The sequence below is a fragment of the Schistocerca piceifrons genome, chromosome 2, assembly GCF_021461385.2.
Source record: "Schistocerca piceifrons isolate TAMUIC-IGC-003096 chromosome 2, iqSchPice1.1, whole genome shotgun sequence".
Classification (NCBI taxonomy): Eukaryota; Metazoa; Arthropoda; class Insecta; order Orthoptera; family Acrididae; genus Schistocerca; species Schistocerca piceifrons.
Genome location: NC_060139.1, coordinates 510380574 through 510403413, shown reverse-complemented (window position 1 = coordinate 510403413; position 22840 = coordinate 510380574). Strand labels below are relative to the sequence as shown.

The 22840-nt window shown below is 41.3% G+C and overlaps 1 protein-coding gene across 1 annotated transcript in view; it reads left to right on the top strand.

Annotated features, from left to right (window-relative positions):
* Nucleotides 1–22840, top strand: part of LOC124775523 (juvenile hormone esterase-like) — a 38960-nt gene that overhangs the window by 6604 nt on the left and 9516 nt on the right. Inside the window, exons 3-4 of the mRNA XM_047250356.1 lie at nucleotides 20836–20995; nucleotides 21090–21275. Of these exons, the coding sequence (XP_047106312.1) occupies nucleotides 20836–20995; nucleotides 21090–21275 (346 nt within the window). The remainder of the gene's footprint in view (nucleotides 1–20835; nucleotides 20996–21089; nucleotides 21276–22840) is intronic.

Sequence of the window (22840 nt, the reverse complement as noted above, 5' to 3'; positions counted from 1 at the left end):
ATTAGATATAGTGGGAATTAGTGAAGTTCGGTGGCAGGAGGACCAAGACTTTTGGTAAGGTGAATACAGGGTTATAAATACAAAATCAAATAGGGGTAATGCAGGAGTAGGATTAATAATGAATAGAAACATAAGAGTGCGGGTAAGCTACTACCAACAGCAATGTGAACGCATTATTGCGGCCAAGATAGACACGAAGCCCACGCCTACTACAATAGTACAAGTTTATGTGCCAACTAGCTCTGCAGATGAAGAAGAAATTGAAGAAATGTATGATGAGATAAAAGAAATTATTCAGGTAGTGAAGGGAGGCGAAAATTTAATAGTCATGGGTGACTGGAATTCGAGAGTAGGAAAAGGGAGAGAAGGAAACATAGTAGGTGAATATGGATTGGAGCTAAGAAATGAAAGAGGAAGCCGTCTGGTAGAGTTTTGCACAGAGCATAACTTAATCATAGCTAACACTTGGTTCAAGAATCATGAAACAATGTTGTATACATGGAAGAATCCTGGAGATACTAGAAGGTATCAGATAGATTATATAATGGTAAGACAGAGATTTAGGAACCAGATTTTAAATTGTAAGACATTTCCAGGGGCAGATGTGGACTATGACCACAATCTATTGGTTATGAACTGCAGATTAAAACTGAAGAAACTGCAAAAAGTTGGGAATTTAAGGAGATGGGACCTGGATAAACTGAAAGAACCTGAGGTTGTACAGAGTTTCAGGGAGAGCGTAAGGGAACAATTGACAGGAATGGGGGAAAGAAGTACAGTAGAAGAAGAATGGGTAGCTCTGAGGGATGAAGTAGTGAAGGCAGCAGAGGATCAAAGAGGTAAGAAGACAAGGGCTAGTAGAACTCCTTGAGTAACAGAAGAAATATTGAACTTAATTGACGAAAGGAGAAAATATAGGAATGTGGTAAATGAAGCAGGCAAAAAGGTATACAAACGTCTCAAAAATGAGATCGATAGGAAGTGCAAAATGGCTAAGCAGGGATGGCTAGAGGACAAATGTAAGGATGTAGAGACTTATCTCACTAGGGGTAAGATAGATACTGCCTACACGAAAATTAAAGAGACCTTTGGAGAAAAGACAACCACTTGTATGAATATCAAGAGCTCAGATGGGAACCCAGTTCTAAGCAAAGAAGGGAAAGCAGAAAGGTTGAAGGAGCGTATAGAGAGTCTGTACAAGGGCGATGTACTTCAGGACAATATTATGAAAATGGAAGAGGATGTAGATGAAGATGAAATGGGAGTAACGGTACTGCGTGAAGATTTTGATAGGGCACTGAAAGACCTGAGTCGAAACAAGGCCCTGGGAGTAGAGAACATTCCATTAGAACTACTGACGGCCTTGCGAGAGCCAGTCCTGACAAAACTCTACCATCTCGTGAGCTAGGTGTATGAGATAGGCGAAATACCCTCAGTCTTCAAGAAGAATATAGTAACTCCAATCCCAAAAAAAGCAGATGTTGATAGATGTCAAAATTACCGAACTATCAGTTTAATAAGACACTGCTGCAAAATACTAACGCGAATTCTTTACAGACTAATGGAAAAGCTAGTAGAAGCCGACGTCGGGGAAGATCAGATTGGATTCCATAGAAGGCAAAACTGACCTTACGACTTATTTTAAAAGCTAGATTAAGAAAAGGCAAACCTACGTTTCTAGCATTTGTAGACTCAGAGAAAGCGAAAGGCTTTTTATAATTTGTACAGAAACCAGATTGCAGTTATAAGATTCGAGGGGCATGAAAGGGAAGCAATTTTTGGGAAGGGAGTAAGACAGGCTTGTAGCCCCTCCCCGATGTTATTCAATCTGTATATTGAGCAAGCAGGAAAGAAAACAAAAGAAAAATTCGGAGTAGGTATTAAAATCCATGGAGAAGAAATAGAAACTTTGAGGTTCGCCGATGACATTGTAATTCTATCAGAGACAGCAAAGGACTTGGAAGAGCAGTTGGACGGAATGGACAGTGTCTTGAATGGAGGAAATAAGATGAACATCAACAAAAGCAAAACGAGGATAATGGAATGTAGTCGATTTAAGTCGGGTGACGCTGAGGGAATTAGATTAGGAAATGAGGCACTTAAAGTAGTAAACGAGTTTTGTAATTTGGCGAGCAAACAAACCGATCATGGTCGAAGTAGAGAAGATATAAAATGTAGACTGGCAATGGCAAGGAAAGCGTTTCTGAAGAGGAGAAATTTGTTATCATCGAGTACAGATTTAAGTGTCAGGAAGTCGTTTGTGAAAGTATTTGTATGGAGTGTAGTCATGTATGGAAGTGAAACATGGACGATAAATAGTTTTGACAAGAAGACAATAGAAGCTTTCGAAATGTGGTGCTACAGAAGAATGCTGAAGATAGATGGGTAGATCATAAAACTAACGAGGAGGTATTGAATAGAATTGGGGAGGAGTATGTGGCACAACTTGACAAAAAGAAGGGACCGGTTAGTAGGACATGTTCTGAGGCATCAGCCGGCCGAAGTGGCCGCGTGGTTCTGGCGCTGCAGTCTGGAACCGCGAGACCGCTACGGTCGCAGGTTCGAATCCTGCCTCGGGCATGGATGTGTGTGATGTCCTTAGGTTAGTTAGGTATAACTAGTTCTAAGTTCTAGGGGACTAATGACCTCAGCAGTTGAGTCCCATCGTGCTCATAGCCATTTGAATCATTTTTTTCTGAGGCATCAAGGGATCACAAATTTAGCATTGGAGGGCAGCGTGGAGGGTAAAAATCATAGGGGGGGGGGGCAATAGATAAATACACTAATCAGATTCAGAAGGATGTGGGTTGCAGTAAGTACTGGGAGATGAAGAAGCTTGCACAGGATAGGGTAGCATGGAGAGCTGCATCAAGCCAGTCTCAGGACTGAAGACCACAAGATCAACAACAGATGACAGACTGCGATTCATTAAAAATCTCTTAAGAAAATTTAATGTCGATTTTGATCCTCTCCTCTTGTCTTAGCCTTTGGTTACAGATCAACACCAGAAATTTGACGTTATCTCGTTCTACGCTGAGTATGGAAGAGTTCTGGTAACCAAGCATATGAACACCTTTGATGAACACCTTTGGTAACAAGAAGTTTGTAAACTGGCTTTGGCCTTCGTTAATTGCATATGATCCAGCATTACAGAAGGGGCAACAGAATGAGCTGGATGATGCTCTGGATGTACTATGCAAGGCTGAATGTTCTCTCAGTACTTACCACAATGCTAGCTGCCAAAATTTTTCCACCCTACGTTTTATATTCATATTTGTACTAGATCAATGTTTACAATGTACTATCTGATTATTACTCACTTCATTGCCTGGTGCTGGCTATCACTACATACACTACTGGCCATTAAAATTGCTACACCAAGAAGAAATGCAGATGATAAACAAGTATACATTGGACAAATACATTGTACTAGAACTGTCATGTGATTACATTTTCACCCAATTTGCGTGCATAGATCCGGTGAAATCAGTACCCAGAACAACCACCTCTGGCCGTAATAACGGCCTTGATACACCTGGGCATTGAGTCAAACACAGCTTGGATGGCGTGTACAGGTACAGCTGCCCATGCAGCTTCAACACGATACCACAGTTCATCAAGAGTAGTGACTGGCGTATTGTGACTAGCCAGTTTCTCGGCCACCATTGACGAGACGTTTTGAGTTACGGAGAGATCTGGCGAATGTGCTGGCCAGGGCAGCAGTCGAACATTTTCTGTATCCAGTAAGGCCCGTACAGGACCTGAAATGTGCGGTCGTGCATTATCCTGCTGAAATGTAGGGTTTCGCCGGGATCGAATGAAGGGTAGAGCCACGGGTCGTAACACATCTGAAATGCAGCGTCCACGGTTCAAATTGCCGTCAATGCGAACAAGAGGTGACCGAGGCGTGTAACCAATGGCACCCCATACCATCACGCCGAGTGATACGTCAGTATGGCGATGACGAATACACGCTTCCAACGTGCGTCCACCGCGATGTCGCTAAACATGGATGCGACCATCATGATGCTGTAAACAGACCCTGAATTCATCCGAAAAAATGACGTTTTGCCATTCGTGCACCCAGGTTCGTCGTTGAGTACACCATCGCAGGCGCTCCTGTCTGTGATGTAGCGTCAAGGGTAACTGCAGCCATGGTCCCCGAACTGATAGTCCATGCTGCTGCAAACGTCGTGGAACTGTTGGCGCAGACGGTTGTTGTCTTGCAAACGTCCCCATCCGTTGACTCAGGGATCAAGACGTGGTTGCACGATCCGTTACAGCCACGCGGATAAGATGTCTGTCATCTCGACTGCTAGTGATACGAGGCCGTTGGGACCCAGCACGGCGTTCCGTATTACCCTCCTGAACCCACCGATTCCTTATTCTGCTTACAGTCATAGTATCTCGACCAACGCGAGCAACAATGTCGCGTTACGATAAACCGCAATCGAGATAGGTTACAATCCGACCATTATCAAAGTCGGAAACGTGATGGTACGCATGTTTCCTCCTTACACGAGGCATCACAACATCGTTTTACCAGGCAGCGCCGGTCAACTGCTGTTTGTGTATGAGAAATCGGTTGGAAACTTACCCCATGTCAGTACGTTGTAGGTAGCGACTCCGGCGCCATCCTTGTGTGAATGCTCTGAAAAACTAATCATTTGCATATCACAGCATCTTCTTTCTGTCGGTTAAATTTCGCGTCTGTAGCACGTCATCTTCGTGGTGTAGCGATTTTAATGGCCAGTAGTGTACTAACAATTTCTGTAGTACTTCAAGTCTGGGTGTTAATTACAGCTGAGTTCTGACACAAAGGGCAATGTGGGCAACATGTTCCTCAGATGCCGCTGTCGGCTAAAGAGGGGGCTGGAAGAGGCTTGTTGTCTTCTGCTAGGGCGGAAATTTACTACTCTGAGAGAGAGCACAGGAAAGAGGCGGCTTTTTAGAATGCTTGAGGGCACCCCTCTTGTGGACAGAGCATGAGGGAGGTCCCTCTTTGGGGGACAGAAAACATTTCACAATAGCGTACTTGGAAAAGGAGTGTCAGGGGTGGAGCAATGCGAACAAACGTAGACGCCACATGTCCAGGAGGGAGCGGGCTATGGTTGGAGGGACCAGCCGAGGAAACAATCCTGTTGGGATCAGTCGAAGACAGCTCACTCCGGAGATCGATCTACAGACTTCGCTGGCAATAGCCACAGTGGAGAATCTGGGATTGGAGAGGATTTAAAGTCATTTCTATGTGGCAAAGTTGTTATTCTGTTTATTTAGATGTCAGTTTTTGGTGTGGCAAGTTGATAAAAAAATGTATTCCTTTGCCATCTTTTACAAGAGACTGAATACTATTTTGTTGTCAGCATGAAAGCGATGGAGATCATACTGACCGCAATTTCCATGAGTACATTGTTCTTGTACTCGCAGAAAAACTTACTCAGTGGTTCAAAATGGCTCTGAGCACTATGGGACTCAACTGCTGAGGTCATTAGTCCCCTAGAACTTAGAACTAGTTAAACCTAACTAACCTAAGGACATCACAAACATCCATGCCCGAGGCAGGATTCGAACCTGCGACCGCAGCGGTCTTGCGGTTCCAGACTGCAGCGCCTTTAACCGCACGGCCACTTCGGCCGGCTACTCAGTGGTAATCAGGAACTATTATTATAAATAAATGTTTTGATTCCTAACTCATTCACATATACAGTAAAAGTTCACATGCACAAGCATGTATAATAATAATAATAATAATAATGTCTCTATCTTAAACAGCACTATGAGCAGTTCAGAGGCCACTTCTACAGTAAGTTCTAATTGAAATGGTCTCTCGCCCTGACTTATAAGGATCAAAGTTGAATGCTCGCCACATAAAATAGTCTCATCGCCTGCCACGCGTTTTTGTTAACATTGCGGGTGGCACACAAACAGTTACTTCGGTGAAATCTAAGCGATCCAGGACGGTATACAGTACTACCTATTAGTATCGAAAAACATGCGCTTGGCAGCAAATCGGCTGTGACGTTATCCGAGGCAGCACGTAAGCCAGTGTTTCACGCGGAGAGATTGATAGCTGGGTGCGAAGTGAATGTGTATTGCATCTCCGGCCGTATTTGTAAATGGGCGCAATGAATGACCGAACGGAACATTTGCCGTCATCCGCTCTTTGGCGAGGTAGCAGCATCTAAGAAACTGGTTTCTCAGACACATTATTTAATTACTCGGCCATGAATTACTAATAGTAATCTATAAATGAATTTAGTTTAGTTTGTTTTAATTACAGAAAAAGTTTTAACTCGACTGCATTTAAACTCCGCCGGCTAGAATGTTTAGAACGGTAACGGCAGTAGAACACAACCTCTGAACTACATCTTTAAGAGACCTTGTATTGATTGTTCCTCTGAAACACATCTTCAAGAGACCTTGTATTGATTGTTATTTACATTAAAGTCTTGAAACTTGTTCTAGCTTTACTATTTAATGTATTTAATCAAGTGTTCAATCAGAACTTTCTCTCATTAATACAAATGATGTTTAATCTATTATGAATAAGGACGTTCTTATTCCAGATTTAGTTTTCAGTAAATTACTTGAAAACTATTAGAGGTAGCTTAATGGAGGTCAGATAGTTATTGTTTTTATATCAAACTGAAGCTTCGTACGAATTTTCACGATTTTGAGTCATATTTAGCACCTAAAATTTTTCTTGTAAACACCGACTTCGACCACAATATTGTTCCGATCAAGTTGAGACTCGCGACTGTTGGTTAACTGTGACATTCTGAACAATTTTTGACTGTAGCGTCACATGTTTTTTACCTGAAACATTATATTTAGTGAAGCATAATCGTCTGATGATCCTGAGATTTAACAATTTTAACATTTATATACTGAAGCATAAGTTGACAAAGTTTGTAAAGGCTGCTTTAATTTTTAGTCTCAGTTTCACTCTTAGATTATGACGGAATACTCGTATGCTACGCATAGGTGTGTTACGATGACGTGGCACTAGTAGCAGTGAACTGGGGTAAGTCCCGGTACACTCACTCGCCTCTGTAACTCTCAAATGATACAGCTCTTGTTTCGCCACATATTCCTTAGCCCTCTGTGAAGTCTGGCACATTGAAGTGTTTCTTTACGGGAGAATCCTTGAGTCGAATCACTGTCCCTGGCTTGTGGGCAAAAAAGATCTTGTGTTCTGGCTTGTACTGAAGTGACTTCAGCCCTAGGAGTTTCCAAATGTTGTGCTGCGTCCACAGTGTAGGCAGAGAAATTCAGGTACGCACAGTAGCCAATCCTCAGCGGGATTACAGGTGATATGTGCACTCCGATTCGGCGGATAGAGAAGCACTCACAGTAAATGCATTATATTCCAATTGTTTGTTCACTGAGAATTTTCTGAAAGTACCATTCAAGATGGATATCTTTCTGTTTCGCACCGCTAATCAGTATCAGCCATCTTTGTGTCCGTCTAACAACGGGGAGGTTCGGTGTAAAGAGAGTCAAATACATGTTTTGCGAATCCTGCCATTATACACTACTGGCCATTAAAATTGCTACACCACGAAGATGACGTGCTACAGACGGGAAATTTAACCGACAGGAAGAAGATGCTGCGATATGCAAATGATTAGCTTTTCAGAGTATTCACACAAGGTTGGCGCCGATGGCGACACCTACAACGTGTTGACATGAGGAAAGTTTCCAACCGATTTCTGATACACAAACAGCAGTTGACTGGCGTTGCCTGGTGAAACGTTGTTGTGATGCCTCGTGTAAAGATAAGAAATGCGTACAATCATGTTTCCGACTTTGATAAAGGTCGGATTGCAGCCTATCGCGATTGCGCTTTATCGTATCGCGATATTGCTGCTCGCGTTGGTCGAGATCCAATGACTGTTAGCAGAATATGGAATCGGTGGGTTCAGGAGGATAATACGGAACGCCGTGCTGGATCCCAACGGCCTCGTATCACTAGCAGTTGAGATGACAGGCATCTTATTCGTAAGGCTGTAATGGATCGTGCAGCCACGTCTCGATAACTGAGTCAACAGATGGGGACGTTTGCAACACAACAACCATCTACACGAACAGTTCCACGACGTTTACAGCAGCATGGACTATCAGCTCGGAGACCATCGCTGCGGTTACCCTTGACGCTGCATCACAGGTAGGAGCGGCTGCGATGGTGTACTCAGCGACGAACCTGGGTGCACGAAAGGCAAAACGTCATTTTTTTCGGATGAATCAAGGTTCTGTTTACAGCATCATGATGGTCGCATCCGTGTTTAGCGACATCGCGGTGAACGCACATTGGAAGCATGTGCTCGCCATCGCCATACTGGCGTACCACCTGGCGTGATGGTATGGGGTGCCATTGGTTACACGTCTTGGTCTTGGCCACCTCTTGTTCCCATTGACGCCACTTTGAAAAGTGGACGTTACAATTCAGAGGTGTTACGACCCGTGGCTGTGCCCTTCATTCAATCCCTGTGAAACCCTACATTTCAGCAGGATAATGCACGACCGCATGTTGTAGGTCCTGTACGGGCCTTTCTGGATACAGAAAATGTTCGACTGCTGCCCTGGCCAGCACATTCTCCAGATCTCTCCCCAGTTGAATACGTCTGGTCAATAGTGGCCTAGCAACTGTCTCGTCACAATACGCCAGGCACTACTCTTGATGAACTGTGGTATCGTGTTGAAGCTGCATGGGCAGCTGTACATGTACACACCGTCCAATCTGTGTTTGACTCAATGCCCAGGCGCATCAAGGCCGTTATTATGGCCAGAGGTGGTTGTTCTGGGTACTGATTTCTCAGAATCTATGCCCCCAAATTGAGTGAAAATGTAATCACATGTCAGTTCTAGTATAATATATTTGTCCAATGAATACTCGTTTATCATCTTCAATACTTTTTGGTGTAGCAATTTTAATGGCCAGTAGTGTATGTAGGGCAGAGTGTGACATAGTGTGCCTTATAATTTTCTTGTACTCTACATAAAATAATTTACTGTATTTACATTGTGATTCCTTCTAGTAGTAGCATCCCATTAGCAGTGATTGGTGATGTCATGATAGTTCTTTTCATGGAAATCCCTAGGTATAGGTGTCAGTAGCAGGGTATTGTGTGTGAATTCCTAAGGGACCAAACTGCTGAGGCCATCGGTCTCTAGACTTACACACTACTTAAAGTAACTTAGAACAACCCACACACTCATACCAGAGAAACGACTCGAACCTCCGGCGGGAGGGGCCGCTCAATTCGTGACATGGCGCCTCAGGGCGCGTGGCCACTACGCACGGCGCAGGATCACCTTGAACATTTGTAAGGGTGAGAATTCTAATGCGCTGACAACATTAAGCAACCACACATGCACATGCTGTTTGTTACAAACACCGTGGGGACTGGCAACAGATGTATAGTCCAGTATTCCCAAGCTGTTCCTTTATGCAGTTGCGCTATACATCGGTGATACCTTTCTGCCGGTCGTCATCAAGCTGTAAAATGGCTACCACTGGTGCCAAGGTATAATCTGGTACTTTCACTAAACAGTAATTTTCGCTAATAGCCTGTCCAGATGAGTCGCTCAGTATATCATTGCAAAGGAATCACGGTAATCATCAGCATTGCCCAGCTTCCACATAATGGTCCCTGAAAATCGTGAGCGAGATTCTCGCTAAAGCGATAGTTTTAGTTTTTGCTGTAACCGCCATTAATCATCGAAGGTTGCTTATGTAAAGTAGCACTCATGAGAACTCTAAAGGCCCGCGTTATAGGATCTATCAGTATCTGTAACTATAGACGACTATCGGAACTAGCACTGATACGCAGCGGATGTTGTTGTTGTTCTGGTCTTCAGTCCTGAGACTGGTTTGATGCAGCTCTCCATGCTACTCTATCCTGTACAAGCTGCTTCATCTCCCAGTACCTACTGCAGCCTACATCATTCGGAATCTGCTTAGTGTATTCATCTCTTGGTCTCCCTCCACGATTTTTACCCTCTACGCTGCCCTCCAGTACTAAATTGGTGATCCCTTGATGCCTGAGAACATGTCTTACCAACCGATCCCTTCTTCTGGTCAAGTTGTTAAGCATTTACTATATTTCCATTATTTTCTTGACATCTAGGGATATACTTTATTCTTAGTTACACTAATGTTATGCATCAACTAGCAACATGAAAATAGAATATTTTGTACATGAAATGACCAGACTTTAAATTTGCTACTTATGCACCAGAGCACCAGTTTGCTCAACAGCACGAACATTTATACTATCTTTAGGATTATATTGTGATGATTATGTAATACATATTAGTCAAATTGTAAATACAGATGTAAATAATTTTCTCTCCATTTGGTGTCCATTTAACTTCCAAACCGTATGGTAAATTTAACAAACACCATTGGAAGGTTATGTGATGGGACCACTTGTATGTGGAACCAGATTATATAATATATTTCATGAGAAATGACACGAAATGGTTATCAGCGGATACCTGATCCTAATTGTTCCTCAGTTCTTCAATCTCTCGCTCCTCATTGCGTGCAAGGCTTACAGCGTCATTAATTTGCAAAGATAAGTAAAACTTCCTCCCCCCATGAACCATGGAACTTGACGTTGCGTGCCTCAATGATACAGACAGCCGTACCGTAGGTGCAACCACAATGGAGGGGTATCTGTTGAGAGGCCAGACAAACATGTGGTTCCTGAAGAGGGGCAGCAGCCTAATCGGTAGTTGCAGGGGCAACAGTCTGGATGATTGACTGGTCTGGCCCTGTAACACTAACCAAAACGGCTTTGCTGTTGTGGTACTGCGAATGGCTGAAAGCAAGGGGAAACTACGGTCGTAATTTCTCCCAAGGGAGTGCAGCTTTACTGTATGATTAAAGGATGATGGCGTCCTCTTGGGTAAAATATTCCGGAGGTAAAATAGTCCCCCATTCGGATCTCCGAGCGGGGACTACTCAAGAGGACGTCGTTACCAGGAGAAAGAAATCTGGCGTTCTACGGATCGGAGCGTGGAATGTCAGATCCCTTAATCGGACAGGTAGGTTAGAAAATTTAAAAAGGGAAATGGATAGCTTAAAGTTAGGTATAGTGGGAATTATTGAAGTTTAGTGGCAGGAGGAACAAGACTTTTAGTCACGTGAATACAGGGTTATGAATACAAAATCAAATAGGGGTAATGCAGGAGTAGGTTTAATAATGAATAGAAAAATAGGATTGCGGGTAAGCTACTACCAACAGCTTAGTGAACGCATTATTGTGGCCAAGATAGACACGAAGCCCACGCCTATTACAGTAGCACAAGTTTATTTACCAACTAGCTCTGCAGATGAAGAAGATATTGAAGATATGTTTGATGAGATAAAAGAAATTATTCAGGTAGTGAAGGGAGACGAAAATTTAATAGTCATGGGTGACTGGAATTCGAGAGTAGGAAAAGGGAGAGAAGCAAAGGTAGTAGGTGAATATGGATTGGGCTAAGAAATGAAAGAGGAAGCCGCCTGGTAGGGCTTTGCACAGAGCATAACTTAATCATAGCTAACACGTGGTTCAAGAATCATGAAAGAAAGTTGTATACATGGAAGAATCCTGGAGATACTAGAAGGTATTAGATAGATTATATAATGGTAAGACGGAGATTTAGGAACCAGGTTTTAAATTGTAAGAAATATCCAGGTGCAGATGTGGACTCTGACCACAATCTATTGGTTATGGGCTGTAGATTAAAACTGAAGAAACTACAAAATGGTGGGAATTTAAGGAGATGGTACTGACTATACCAGAGGTTATACAGAGTTTCAGGGAGAGCATAAGGGAATAAGTGACAAGAATGTGTGAAAGAAGTACAGTAGAAGAAGAATGGGTAGCCTTGAGGGATGAAGCAATGAAGGCAGCAGAGGATCTAGTAGGTAAAAAGACGAGGGCTAGTAGAAATCCTTGGGTAACAGAAGAAGTATTGATTTTAATTGATGAAAGGAAAAATATAAAAATGCGGTAAACGAAGCAGGCAAAAAGGAATACAAACGTCTCAAAAATGAGATCGACAGGAAGTGCAAAATGAGTAAGCAGGCATGGCTAGAGGACAAATGTAAGGATGTAGAGGCTTATCTCACTAGGGGTAAGACAGATACTGCCTACAGGAAAATTAAAGAGACCTTTGGAGAAAAGAGAACGACTTATATGAATATCAAGAGCTCAGATGGGAACCCAGTTCTAAGCAAAGAATGGAAATCAGAAAGTTGGAAGGAGGTTACAGATGGTCTATACTAGGGCGATGTACTTGAGGGCAATGTTATAGAAGTGGAAGAGGATGTAGATGAAGATAAAATGGGAGATATGATACTGCGTGAAGAGTTTGACACAGCACTGAAAGACCTAAGTCGAAACAAGGCCCCGGGAGTAGAGAACATTCCATTAGAACTACTGACGGCCTTGGGAGAGCCAGTCCTGACAAAACTCTACCATCTCGTGAGGAAGGTGTATGAGACAGGCGAAATACCCTCAGACTTCAAGAGGAATATAATAATTCCAATCGCAAAGAAAGCAGGTGTTGACAGATGAGAAAATTATCGAACTATCAGTTTAATAAGACACAGCTGCAAAATACTAACACGAATTCTTTACAGACGAATGGAATAACTGGTAGAAGCCGACCTCGGGGAAGATCAGTTTGGATTCTGTAGAAATGTAAGAACACGTAAGGCAATACTGACCCTACGACGTATCTTAGAAGAAAGATTAAGGAAAGGCAAACCTACATTTCTAGCATTTGTAGACTTAGAGAAAGCTTTTGGCAATGTTGACTGGTATACTCTCTTTCAAATTCTGAAGTTGGCATGGGTAAAATACAGGGAGCGACAGGCTATTTAGAATTTTTGCAGAAACCAAATGGCAGTTAATAGAGTCGAGGGACATGAAAGGGAGGCAGTGGTTGGGAAGGGAGTGAGACAGGGTTGTAGCCTCTCCCCGATGCTATTCAATCTGTATATTGAGCAAGCAGTAAAGGAAACAAAGGAAAAGTTCGGAGTAGGTATTAAAATCCATGGAGAAGATATAAAAACTTTGAGGTTCGCCGATGACACTTGTAATTCTGTGAGAGACAGCAAAGGACTTGGAAGAGCAGTTGAAATGAATGGACAGTGTCATGAACGGAGGGTATAAGATGAACATCAAAAAAAGCAAAACGAGGATAATGGAATGTACTCGAAGTAACTCAGGTGATGCTGAGGGACTTAGATTAGGAAACGAGACACTTAAAGTAGTAAACGAGTTTTGCTATTTGGGGAGCAATATAACTGATGATGATCGAGGTAGAGAGGATATAAAATGTAGACTGCCAATGGCAAGGAAAGCATTTCTGAAGAAGAGAAATTTGTTTACATCGAGTATTGATTTAAGTGTCAGGAAGTCGTTTCTGAAAGTATTTGTATGGAGTGTAGCCATGTATGGAAGTGAAACATGGACGATAAATAGTTTAGACAAGAAGAGAATGGAAGCTTTCGAAATGTGGTGCTACAGAAGAATGCTGAAGATTAGATGGGTAGATTACAAAACTAACGAGGGGGTATTGAATAGAATTGAGGAGATGAGGAGTTTGTGGCACAACTTGAGTAGAAGAAGGTATCGGTTGGTAGGACATGTTCTGAGGCATCAAGTGACCACCAATTTAGTACTGGAGGGCAGCGTGGAGGGTAAAAATCGTGGAGGGAGACCAAGAGATGAATACACTAAGCAGATTCCGAATGATGTAGGCTGCAGTAGGTACTGGGAGATGAAGAAGCTTGCACAGGATAGAGTAGCATGGAGAGCTGCATCAGACCAGTCTCAGGACTCAAGACCACCACCACAACAACAACAACAACAAGTAAAACTTACCCAGTCTCTGAGTCAGACTGAAAATCCTTGTAAAGGCATGCAACCACCGTGAATGTAATTATTGGTAAGGTAGACTTGCAATAATATTTTGTAACAATATGAATCATCTACAAGAAAATTATTTTTTGATGAACATCTCTCTTTTTGGCAATCATCTCACCTTTGAAGCATAACTAGCTCTTTATTCTCACAAAGTAATGTGCTATCGACAGGGGATGTCAAACTGATTCCATATTTTTATGTTTCCAGAAGGCTTTTGACACCGTTACTCACGAGTGACTTTTAATCAGATTAGGCCATTGTGGAGTATCGCCTCTGTTGTGTGATTTGTTCCATTTTTTCCTGTCAGAATTGTCACAGTTCGTAATAACTGACGGAACGTCATCGAGTAAAACAGAAGCAGTAACTAGCTTTCCCCAAGGAAATGTTATAGACCCACTGTTCCTGATCTACAAAAATTATTTTGCAGACATTCTGACATTAACAGTTTAGGAGACAATCTGAGCAGCCCTCTTAGATTGTTTGCAGATGCTACTGTCGTTTACCATCATATAACATCATCAGATGATTAAAATGAATTGCAAAATGATTGAGAGAAGATATCTTTATGGTGAAAATATTAGCAATTGTCTGTAAATAATGAGAAGCGTGAAGTAATCAGCATGACCAATAGAAGGAATTCGCTAAATTTCAGTTACACGATAAATCACGCAATACTAAAGGCTGTAAACCCAAATAAATATTTGGGGGTTATTGCTTTAACTGAAACGATCACATCGTGAGGGGTCCACTTGTACGTGGAGTGCAATTTTGTAATATAGTTCACAAAAAATGATATGAAATGTTTATCACATGAAGAAGAGATTGTATATTTGACACCACAGAACCAAAGATGTTGCCTGAGTGGCAGAATCGATTGTAAGCAGGGCGCGCGGAGCGCAGTAATTGTTGCTGCAGCACTCTGTTAAAGGTAAGATGTAAGACTTTAAGCTAGAGGCTAGCTGTGAGAATTTAGCTGTTGGCCTATGGACGCAGCATCATACGGTTTTGTAAGTTAATGATATTTTGAATATTTAGTTTTAAGTATGCAGCAACACAATGTGGCTTTTACTAATTTTACACTACTGATCCTTGAATGTAACAACCAAGTATCTTCCATCAGGTTTATTGTGTACGTTGATTAGGTATACCCGAATTGTAATGTTTTGTGTATTTTGTAAACCTGATACATGGAAGTTAAATTTTGGAATCTATTTTGTCAAACGATGTCAGACCTTTTGTCATGTAACAATCCAAGTATTGTTAACTACGTCAGTAAGTGAGAATTGTAAAACAGTTGAGAAGTTCACTGATTTTGAAGTTAATGTAAAATGTTTCATATTAGATTTTGTGAAGCAGAAACTTGATTTTGAAGTCAAGTTTCTTCCTGAACCATTCGGTATTTGCGTATCCCCTTATCAGTACCTCATCCTCATCCACATTGTTTTTATTTAAATCCAATGAATATTTTTTAAAGCAAATGATTTTTCAGCTGTGTAAACTGGGCCGCCTTGAGCCAGACATATGTTTTCCGTTACATTAGCAATTAAGATCAGCATTTATTTCATATAAGAACAGGGCTACAGTGAGCCTTACTTTTGTCACTTTTTATTTATGAAGGTCAGCAATTATTTCTTTATAAAACTTGGCCACTTTGAGCCACAAATATGCTGTCTGTAATATTTTATAGCTACTAAGATCAGCATTTATGTAAGGAAGGTAGGAAGCAATGATACAGGTAAGGTAGTGGAACATATCCTATTAAATGTAGCAAAATGTCTATGTATGTTCTAAATCAGCATACACTAGTGTTGCAACATGACAACTTCTAGTAAACGCTGTAACAGAGAACAGTAAAGACATAATATCCTAACAAAACTATGGACTAAACTAAGCTGCAGTGAAGTATATTATGACATGTCAATTCTATACAGTATAATGAGAAGTGTGGCAACAGTCTGCCTTTATGTATAACAATTCTCAGGAAATGTGGCATCAGTCTGTCTGTGAGTATATCAGTACTAGCATACATGCTAAATAAACAAGATATAACGATTGAAGCAAACAAGGAGAGACAATATTATTGGTAATGGATGTTGTTGTTGTGATCTTCAGTCCTGAGGCTGGTTTGATGCAGCTCTCCATGCTGCTCTATCCTGTGCAAGCTTCTTCATCTCCCAGTACCTACTGCAACCTACATCCTTCTGAATCTGTTTAGTGTATTCATCTCTTGGTCTCCCTCTACGATTTTGTCCCACCACGCTGCCCTGCAATACTATATTGGTGATCCCTTGATGCCTCAGAACATGTCCTACCAACCGATCCCTTCTTCTACTCAAGTTGTGCAACAAACTTCTCTTCTCCCCAGTCCTATTCCATACCTCCTCATTAGTTATATGATCTACCCATTTAATCTTCAGCATTCTTCTGTAGCACCACATTTCGAAAGCTTCTATTCTCCTCTTGTCCAAACTATTTATCGTCCATGTTTCACTTCCATACATGGCTACACTCCATACAAATACTTTCAGAAACGACTTTCTGACACTTAAACCTATACTCGATGTTAACAAATTTCTCTTCTTCAGAAACGCTTTCCTGGCCATTGCCAGTCTACATTTGATATCCTCTCCACTTTGAGCATAATCAGTTATTTTGCTCCCCAGATAGCAAAACTCGTTTACTACTTTAAGTGTCTCATTTCCTAATCTAATTCCCTCAGCATCACCCGACTTAATTCGACTACATTCCATTATCCTCGTTTTGCTTTTGTTGATGTTGATCTTATATCCTTTTTTCATGACAATGTCCATTCCGTTCAACTGCTCTTCCAAGTCCTTTGCTGTCTCTCACAGAATTGTCATCGGCAAACCTCAAAGTTTTTATATCTTCTCCATGGATTTTAATACCTACTCCGAATTTTTCTTTTGTTTCCTTCACTGCTGGCTCAATATACAGATTGAATAACATTGGGGAGAGGCTACAACCCTGTCTTACTCCCTTCCCAACCACTGCTTCCCTTTCGTGCCCCTTAATTCTTATAACTGCCATCTGGTTTGTAAATAGCCTTTCGCTCCCTGTATTTTACCCCTGCCAACTTCAGAATTTCAAAGAGAGTATTCCAGTCAACATTGTCAAAAGCCTTCTCTAAGTCTACAAGTGCTAGAAATGTAGATTTGCCTTTCCCTAATCTAGCTTCTAAGATAAGTCGTAGGGTCAGTATTGCCTCACGTGATCCAATATTTCTATGGAATCCAAACTGATCTTTCCAGAGGTCGGCTTCTACCAGTTTTTCCATTCGTCTGTAAAGAATTCGCGTTAGTATTTTCCATCCGTGACTTATTAAACTGACTGCTCGGTAATTTTCACATCTGTCAGCACCTTCTTTATCTGAGATTGGAATTATTGTATTCTTCTTGAAGTCTGAGGGTATTTCACCTGTCTCATACATCTTGCTTACCAGAAGGCAGAGTTTTGTTAGTATTGGCTCTCTCAAGGCCGTCAGTAGTTCTAATGGAATGTTCTCTACTCCCGGGGCGATGTTTCGACTCAGTTCTTTCATTGCTCTGTCAAACTCTTCACGCAGTATCGTATCTCCCATTTCATCTTCATCTACATCCTCTTCAATTTCCATAATATTGTCCTCAAGTACACTACCCTTGTATAGACCCTCTATATACTCCTTCCACCTTTCTGCTTTCTCTTCTTTGCTTAGATCTGGGTTTCCATCTGAGCTACAAATGGCCATTATAGAGAATGCATGAGTACATAGCTAAATAAATTGTAGTGCAATTTGAAAGTTAATGGCTCTGACAGCCATTTGCAGTAAGTTCATAACATGTTATGAAAATTAGAATGCTGTTTCTCAGTGGCCTTGTTTATATAATACTGTGACATCATTACTTAAGAAAACCTAACAGTAAAATCAAGAATTGAATGGCTCCAGGTGGCCTTCTCTTTGAAACACATGCACATCTTAATAACTAAAACAACCGTGCATCAGATATCAACCACAGGCTCCAAGTAGCCTTCCTACACACATAAAAGCTGGTATTAATAGCTATAAAATGTCTGGGGTTCCAAGTGGCCTAGTACATGAAGTACATGCAAATCTTAATACCTATAACATCTGAATAAGAAATGTCAACTAAAGGCGCTAAGTTGCTTTCTTTACATAAACTGATCGTAACGATTGGTAACAAATACACAGATGGAGACGTATTCCTTTGATCTGGCCTGCTGGGGATCCGAAAAACTCGATCAACACTCAGGATTGCCGGTCCGGAGTGGCCGAGCAGTTCTAGGCGCTTCTGTCTGGAACCACGCGACCGCTACGGTTGCAGGTTCGAATCCTGCCTCGGGCATGGATGTGTGTGATGTCCTTAGGTTCGTTAGGTTTAAGTAGTTCTTGATGACCTCAGATGTTAAGTCCAGTAGTGCTCACAGCCATTTGAACCATTTTTGAACACTCAGGATTGCATCTCAAAGGAATTCTCTATGACGTATCCCCTGTGTAAGTGCGCTACATTTCGCCAGAACTCCCCGAAGTCTGCATTCGCTTTCCATGTAACTGACCTTACGTGCTCGTCCCATTTCACGTCGTTTCGAAACATTACGCCATGAGACTTAATCAACGTCGCTGAGTCGGGTTATGTCATTAATATTGCATTCGAACATCACAGGAATGTTCGTTGCCGAGCCATTCAAGGCCCGCAGAGAGCAAATTTAAATTTGACTATGTACGCGGCGCTAAGAAGAGATGTTAACACTACTGAAGAAATATGCCTAGAGGGGCTTTACTCTCTCATCTCACTGAAGCACTGCTCCATCTCGGTCTCACGTCGGGAAGAGCGTATCTCAAACCTCTACTCGACTGTACCTTATTTAGATTTTCCGAATATTTATTAGATAATTTTGTGGGGGATTTCGGTACGGTTCCCTAAATTTGGTGTCCCTTTCACACCCAAACCGTATGGTAAATTTAACAAACGCAACTGGAAGGTTATGTGATGAGTCCACTTGTATGTGGAACCAGATTATATAATATATTTCATGAGAAATAACATGAAATGGTTATCACACGTAGAAGTGATTGTATCTTTGACACCACAAAACCAAAGCTGTTGCCTGAGGGCTGAATCGATTGTAAGTAGGGGCGCGCCGAGTGCAGTAGTAGTTGCTGTTGCACTGTGTTAAAGGTAGGATGTAACACTTTAAGCTATGAGCTAGGTGTAACAATTTAGCTATTGGCCTATGGATGCAGCATAATACAGTTTTGTAAGGTAATGAAGTATTGTATATTTAGTTTTAAGTATGCAGCAACACAATGTGGCTTTTACTAATTTTACACTACTGATCCTTGAATGTAAGAACCAAGTATCTTCCATCAGATTTAATGTGTAGGTTGATTAGGTATACCCGAATTGTAATGTTTTTGTGTATTTTGTAAACCTGGTACAAGGAAGTTAAATTTAGAGATCTATTTTGTCAAACGATGTCAGACCTTTTGTCATGTAACAATCCAAGCATCATTTACTACGTCAGTAAGGGAAACTGTAGAACTGTTGAGAAGTTCACTGATTTTGAAGTTAGCACAAAATGTTTTATACCAGTTTTTGTGAAGGAGAAACTTTATTTTGAATACAAGTTTCTAACTGAATCATTTGGTGTTATCATAGTACCCCATACTCTTCCATATCGTGATGACATAAATCCAATGAATATTTTTTAAAAGAAATTATTTTTCAGTCAGAATCAGAAAAAATTTAATGTGCCAGGATCAGAAAAGTACTAATGTTTGTAGCAGCTTCACTGCGGGCTGCACTGGACAGCACTGAACCAATATCCAAAATCATCACTGTCCACTTGCAAGGTTATTCATTATTTATTAACTAATCTACTTGCATTATTTCTATGAAGCTATTTTACCGCCGGCATAGCACTTCGCTGAGCTAAGATAGAATGTTTTGTATGCGTAATGTAGAGAGAACAGAATATCGAGATTACATTCGTTGCAACTCAGAAGCCAAGAAAAATGTAATTCATCGTTTATTTGCATTGGAAATTTTATCATTTTATTGAGTAGGGCCACAGAACTCGGTGCTCACGAGACTGAGTAAATTTCAGAGCGATGGATTTCATTATAGACATTACATACTGGTTTTCCAGATGAAGTTCTTTAATTTTTCTTTGGATTACAGTAAAACTGATCAAGCACACCATTTGCTCAACAACAGATTATGCAGTAAATTTCCGTAAGAAAAACATCACGCATTGTATATCCATTAACAAACACCAATAATTCATTATTAAATAAAGACCGTTAGACGTGGGACATTGCAATATATACAATAATGGGGGAAAGCAAACAAATGACTGAAATTTGTTCGTAGAACATTTGCGAAATCAAACTGTAACACATCTATTAAAGAACTGCTTACACTTCGCTCGTTCGCACTGTTATGGAGTACCGCTGTGTAGTGTGCTATCCACATCTGATAGGATTGTCGGAACACAACGAAAAAGTTCGAAGGAGGGCAGATTGTTTCGTATTATTGTGAAATAAGGGAGAGTCTCTGTACCAAGAAGCACATTGTTCTTGACTATTGTTAATTTAGAACTGACTTTTATAAGAAATCTACGTTTCCGTGAAATTTGTAGCGTAACATATTATATCTTTTTCTGAGATAGTTCATTAGATGGTGTGTGTAACCTGAAACATGTCATGACATTTAACAAACATAATCAAAGAGGAGCAGCGAGTCTTTTTAAGCAACCAAACAGACTTTTTCAATTATTTCCAATAGTTATTTTCATCTTCACTCGTTTTTAGAATGCAGAGTTGCGTTTTACGTATTAAATGTGTCACACTCGCTTCAGTTGACGTATTTCGCATTTTTTTGTCTTTCAGCTTCCGACAGGAGCCAATACCAAGCTGATCCCAGTCATGGTGTGGATTCATGGAGGTGGGTTTCAGTTGGGCTCTGGAAACACCTATTTTTACGGACCTGAACACCTGCTGGAACACGATGTTGTGCTGGTGACGCTCAATTACCGCGTGGGAGTACTAGGTGAGGCAACTGCGTTCAACTATGCAGGTCCCATAAGCTTTAGTACGACTGTTGTCTTAGCTATGGACACCTATGTCACCTGTTCGTCTTGCAGGTTTCTTATCAACTGGAGATGAGGTCATCCCAGGGAATGCTGGTCTCAAAGATCAAGTGATGGCCCTAAAATGGGTCAAGAGTAACATAGCCAACTTTGGTGGAGACCCACAGAACGTCACAATATTTGGCGAGAGCGCTGGCGGGATGTGCTGTCATTTGTTACAAATCTCTCCTGCAGCTAAAGGTTCGTCGCTATAGCTTTCTGCTTTCCTAACTTAAATGATCATTTTTTGATATGTGGGTTCTTGCAAATTTGCTTAATACATATTCCCTCGTCATATGGTGCACTGCGAAGACTCAGGTGCTTAGCAACGTGCGTGGTGGTGCAGTGGTAAGACACTGGACTGCTACTCCGTTGGGTGGTGGTTCGAATCTCAGTACGGCCAACCAGGTTAAGCTTTACTGTCAAACTCAGGATCGCACCAAACATTTATTGCCGGCGAGATAGCCCGTACCACATATTTTCGTTTGTTGTGGTCTTCATTTGAGAGACTGGTTTGATACAGTTCTCCAGGCTATTCTATCCTAAGCAGACTTCTTCATCTCAGAGTAACTACTGCAATCACTGAATCACTGTACTCATGTCTTGGTCTCACTCTAGGATTTTTACCCCCCGCGCTTCCCTACGGTACCAAAATGGTGATCCCTTGATGTGTCCTACCAACCGATTCCCTCTTTTAGTCTGGTTCTGAAACAACTTCCTCTTCTCCCCAGTTCTATTCAGTACTTCCTCATTAGTTACGTGATCTACCAATGTAATCTTCAGCATTCTTCTACAGCACCACATTTCGAAAACTTCTATTCTCTTCTTGTATAAACTATTCATCGTCCATGTTTCATATCCATACATGGCTACACTCCATACAAACAGTGTCAGAAAAGACTTCCTGGCACTTAAATCTATACTCGATGTTAACTAATTTGTCTTCTTCAGAAACGCTTTCCTTGCTATTTCCAGTCTACATTTTATATCCTCTCCACATCGAACTCATCGGCTTTTTCTTCCCAAGTAGCAAAACTTATCTACCTAATCTAATTCCTTCAGCATCATCTGATTTAATTCGACTACATTCCGTTATCCTCGTTTTGTTTTTGTTGGTGTTCATTTTATATCCTGCTTTCAAGATACTGTCCATTCCGTTCAACAGCTCTTCCAGGTCATTTGCTGTCTCTGACCGAATTACAATGTCTTCGGCAAACCGCAAAGTTTTTATTTCTCCTCCGTGGATTTTTATTCCTGCTCCATTTATTCTCTTTTTCCTTTACTGCTTGCTCAATATACAGATTGAATAACATTGAGAACAGGCTACAACCATATCTTCTCATCCCTACTTCCCTCTCAAGCCCGTCGACTCTTATAACAGTCATCTGGTTTCTGTAGAAACTGTAAATAGCCATTCGTTCCCTCCATTTTATCCTGTCGCAACTGGAATTTGAGAGTATTCCAGTCAGCATTGTCCAAAGCTTTCTCTAAGTCTACAAATGCTAGATACGTAGATTTGCCTTTCCTTAGTATATCTTCGCGCGTTCCAACATTTCTACGGAATCCAAACTGATCTTCCACGAGGTCGGCTTCTACCAGCTTTTCCATTTGTCTGAAAGAATTCGTGTTAGAATTTTGCAGCCATGAATTATTAAACTGATAGATAATTTTCAGACCTGTCGACATCTGCTTTCATTGGGATTTGAATCATTATTTTCTGCTTGAAGACCTAGGGTATTTCGCCTGTGACACACATCTTGCTCATC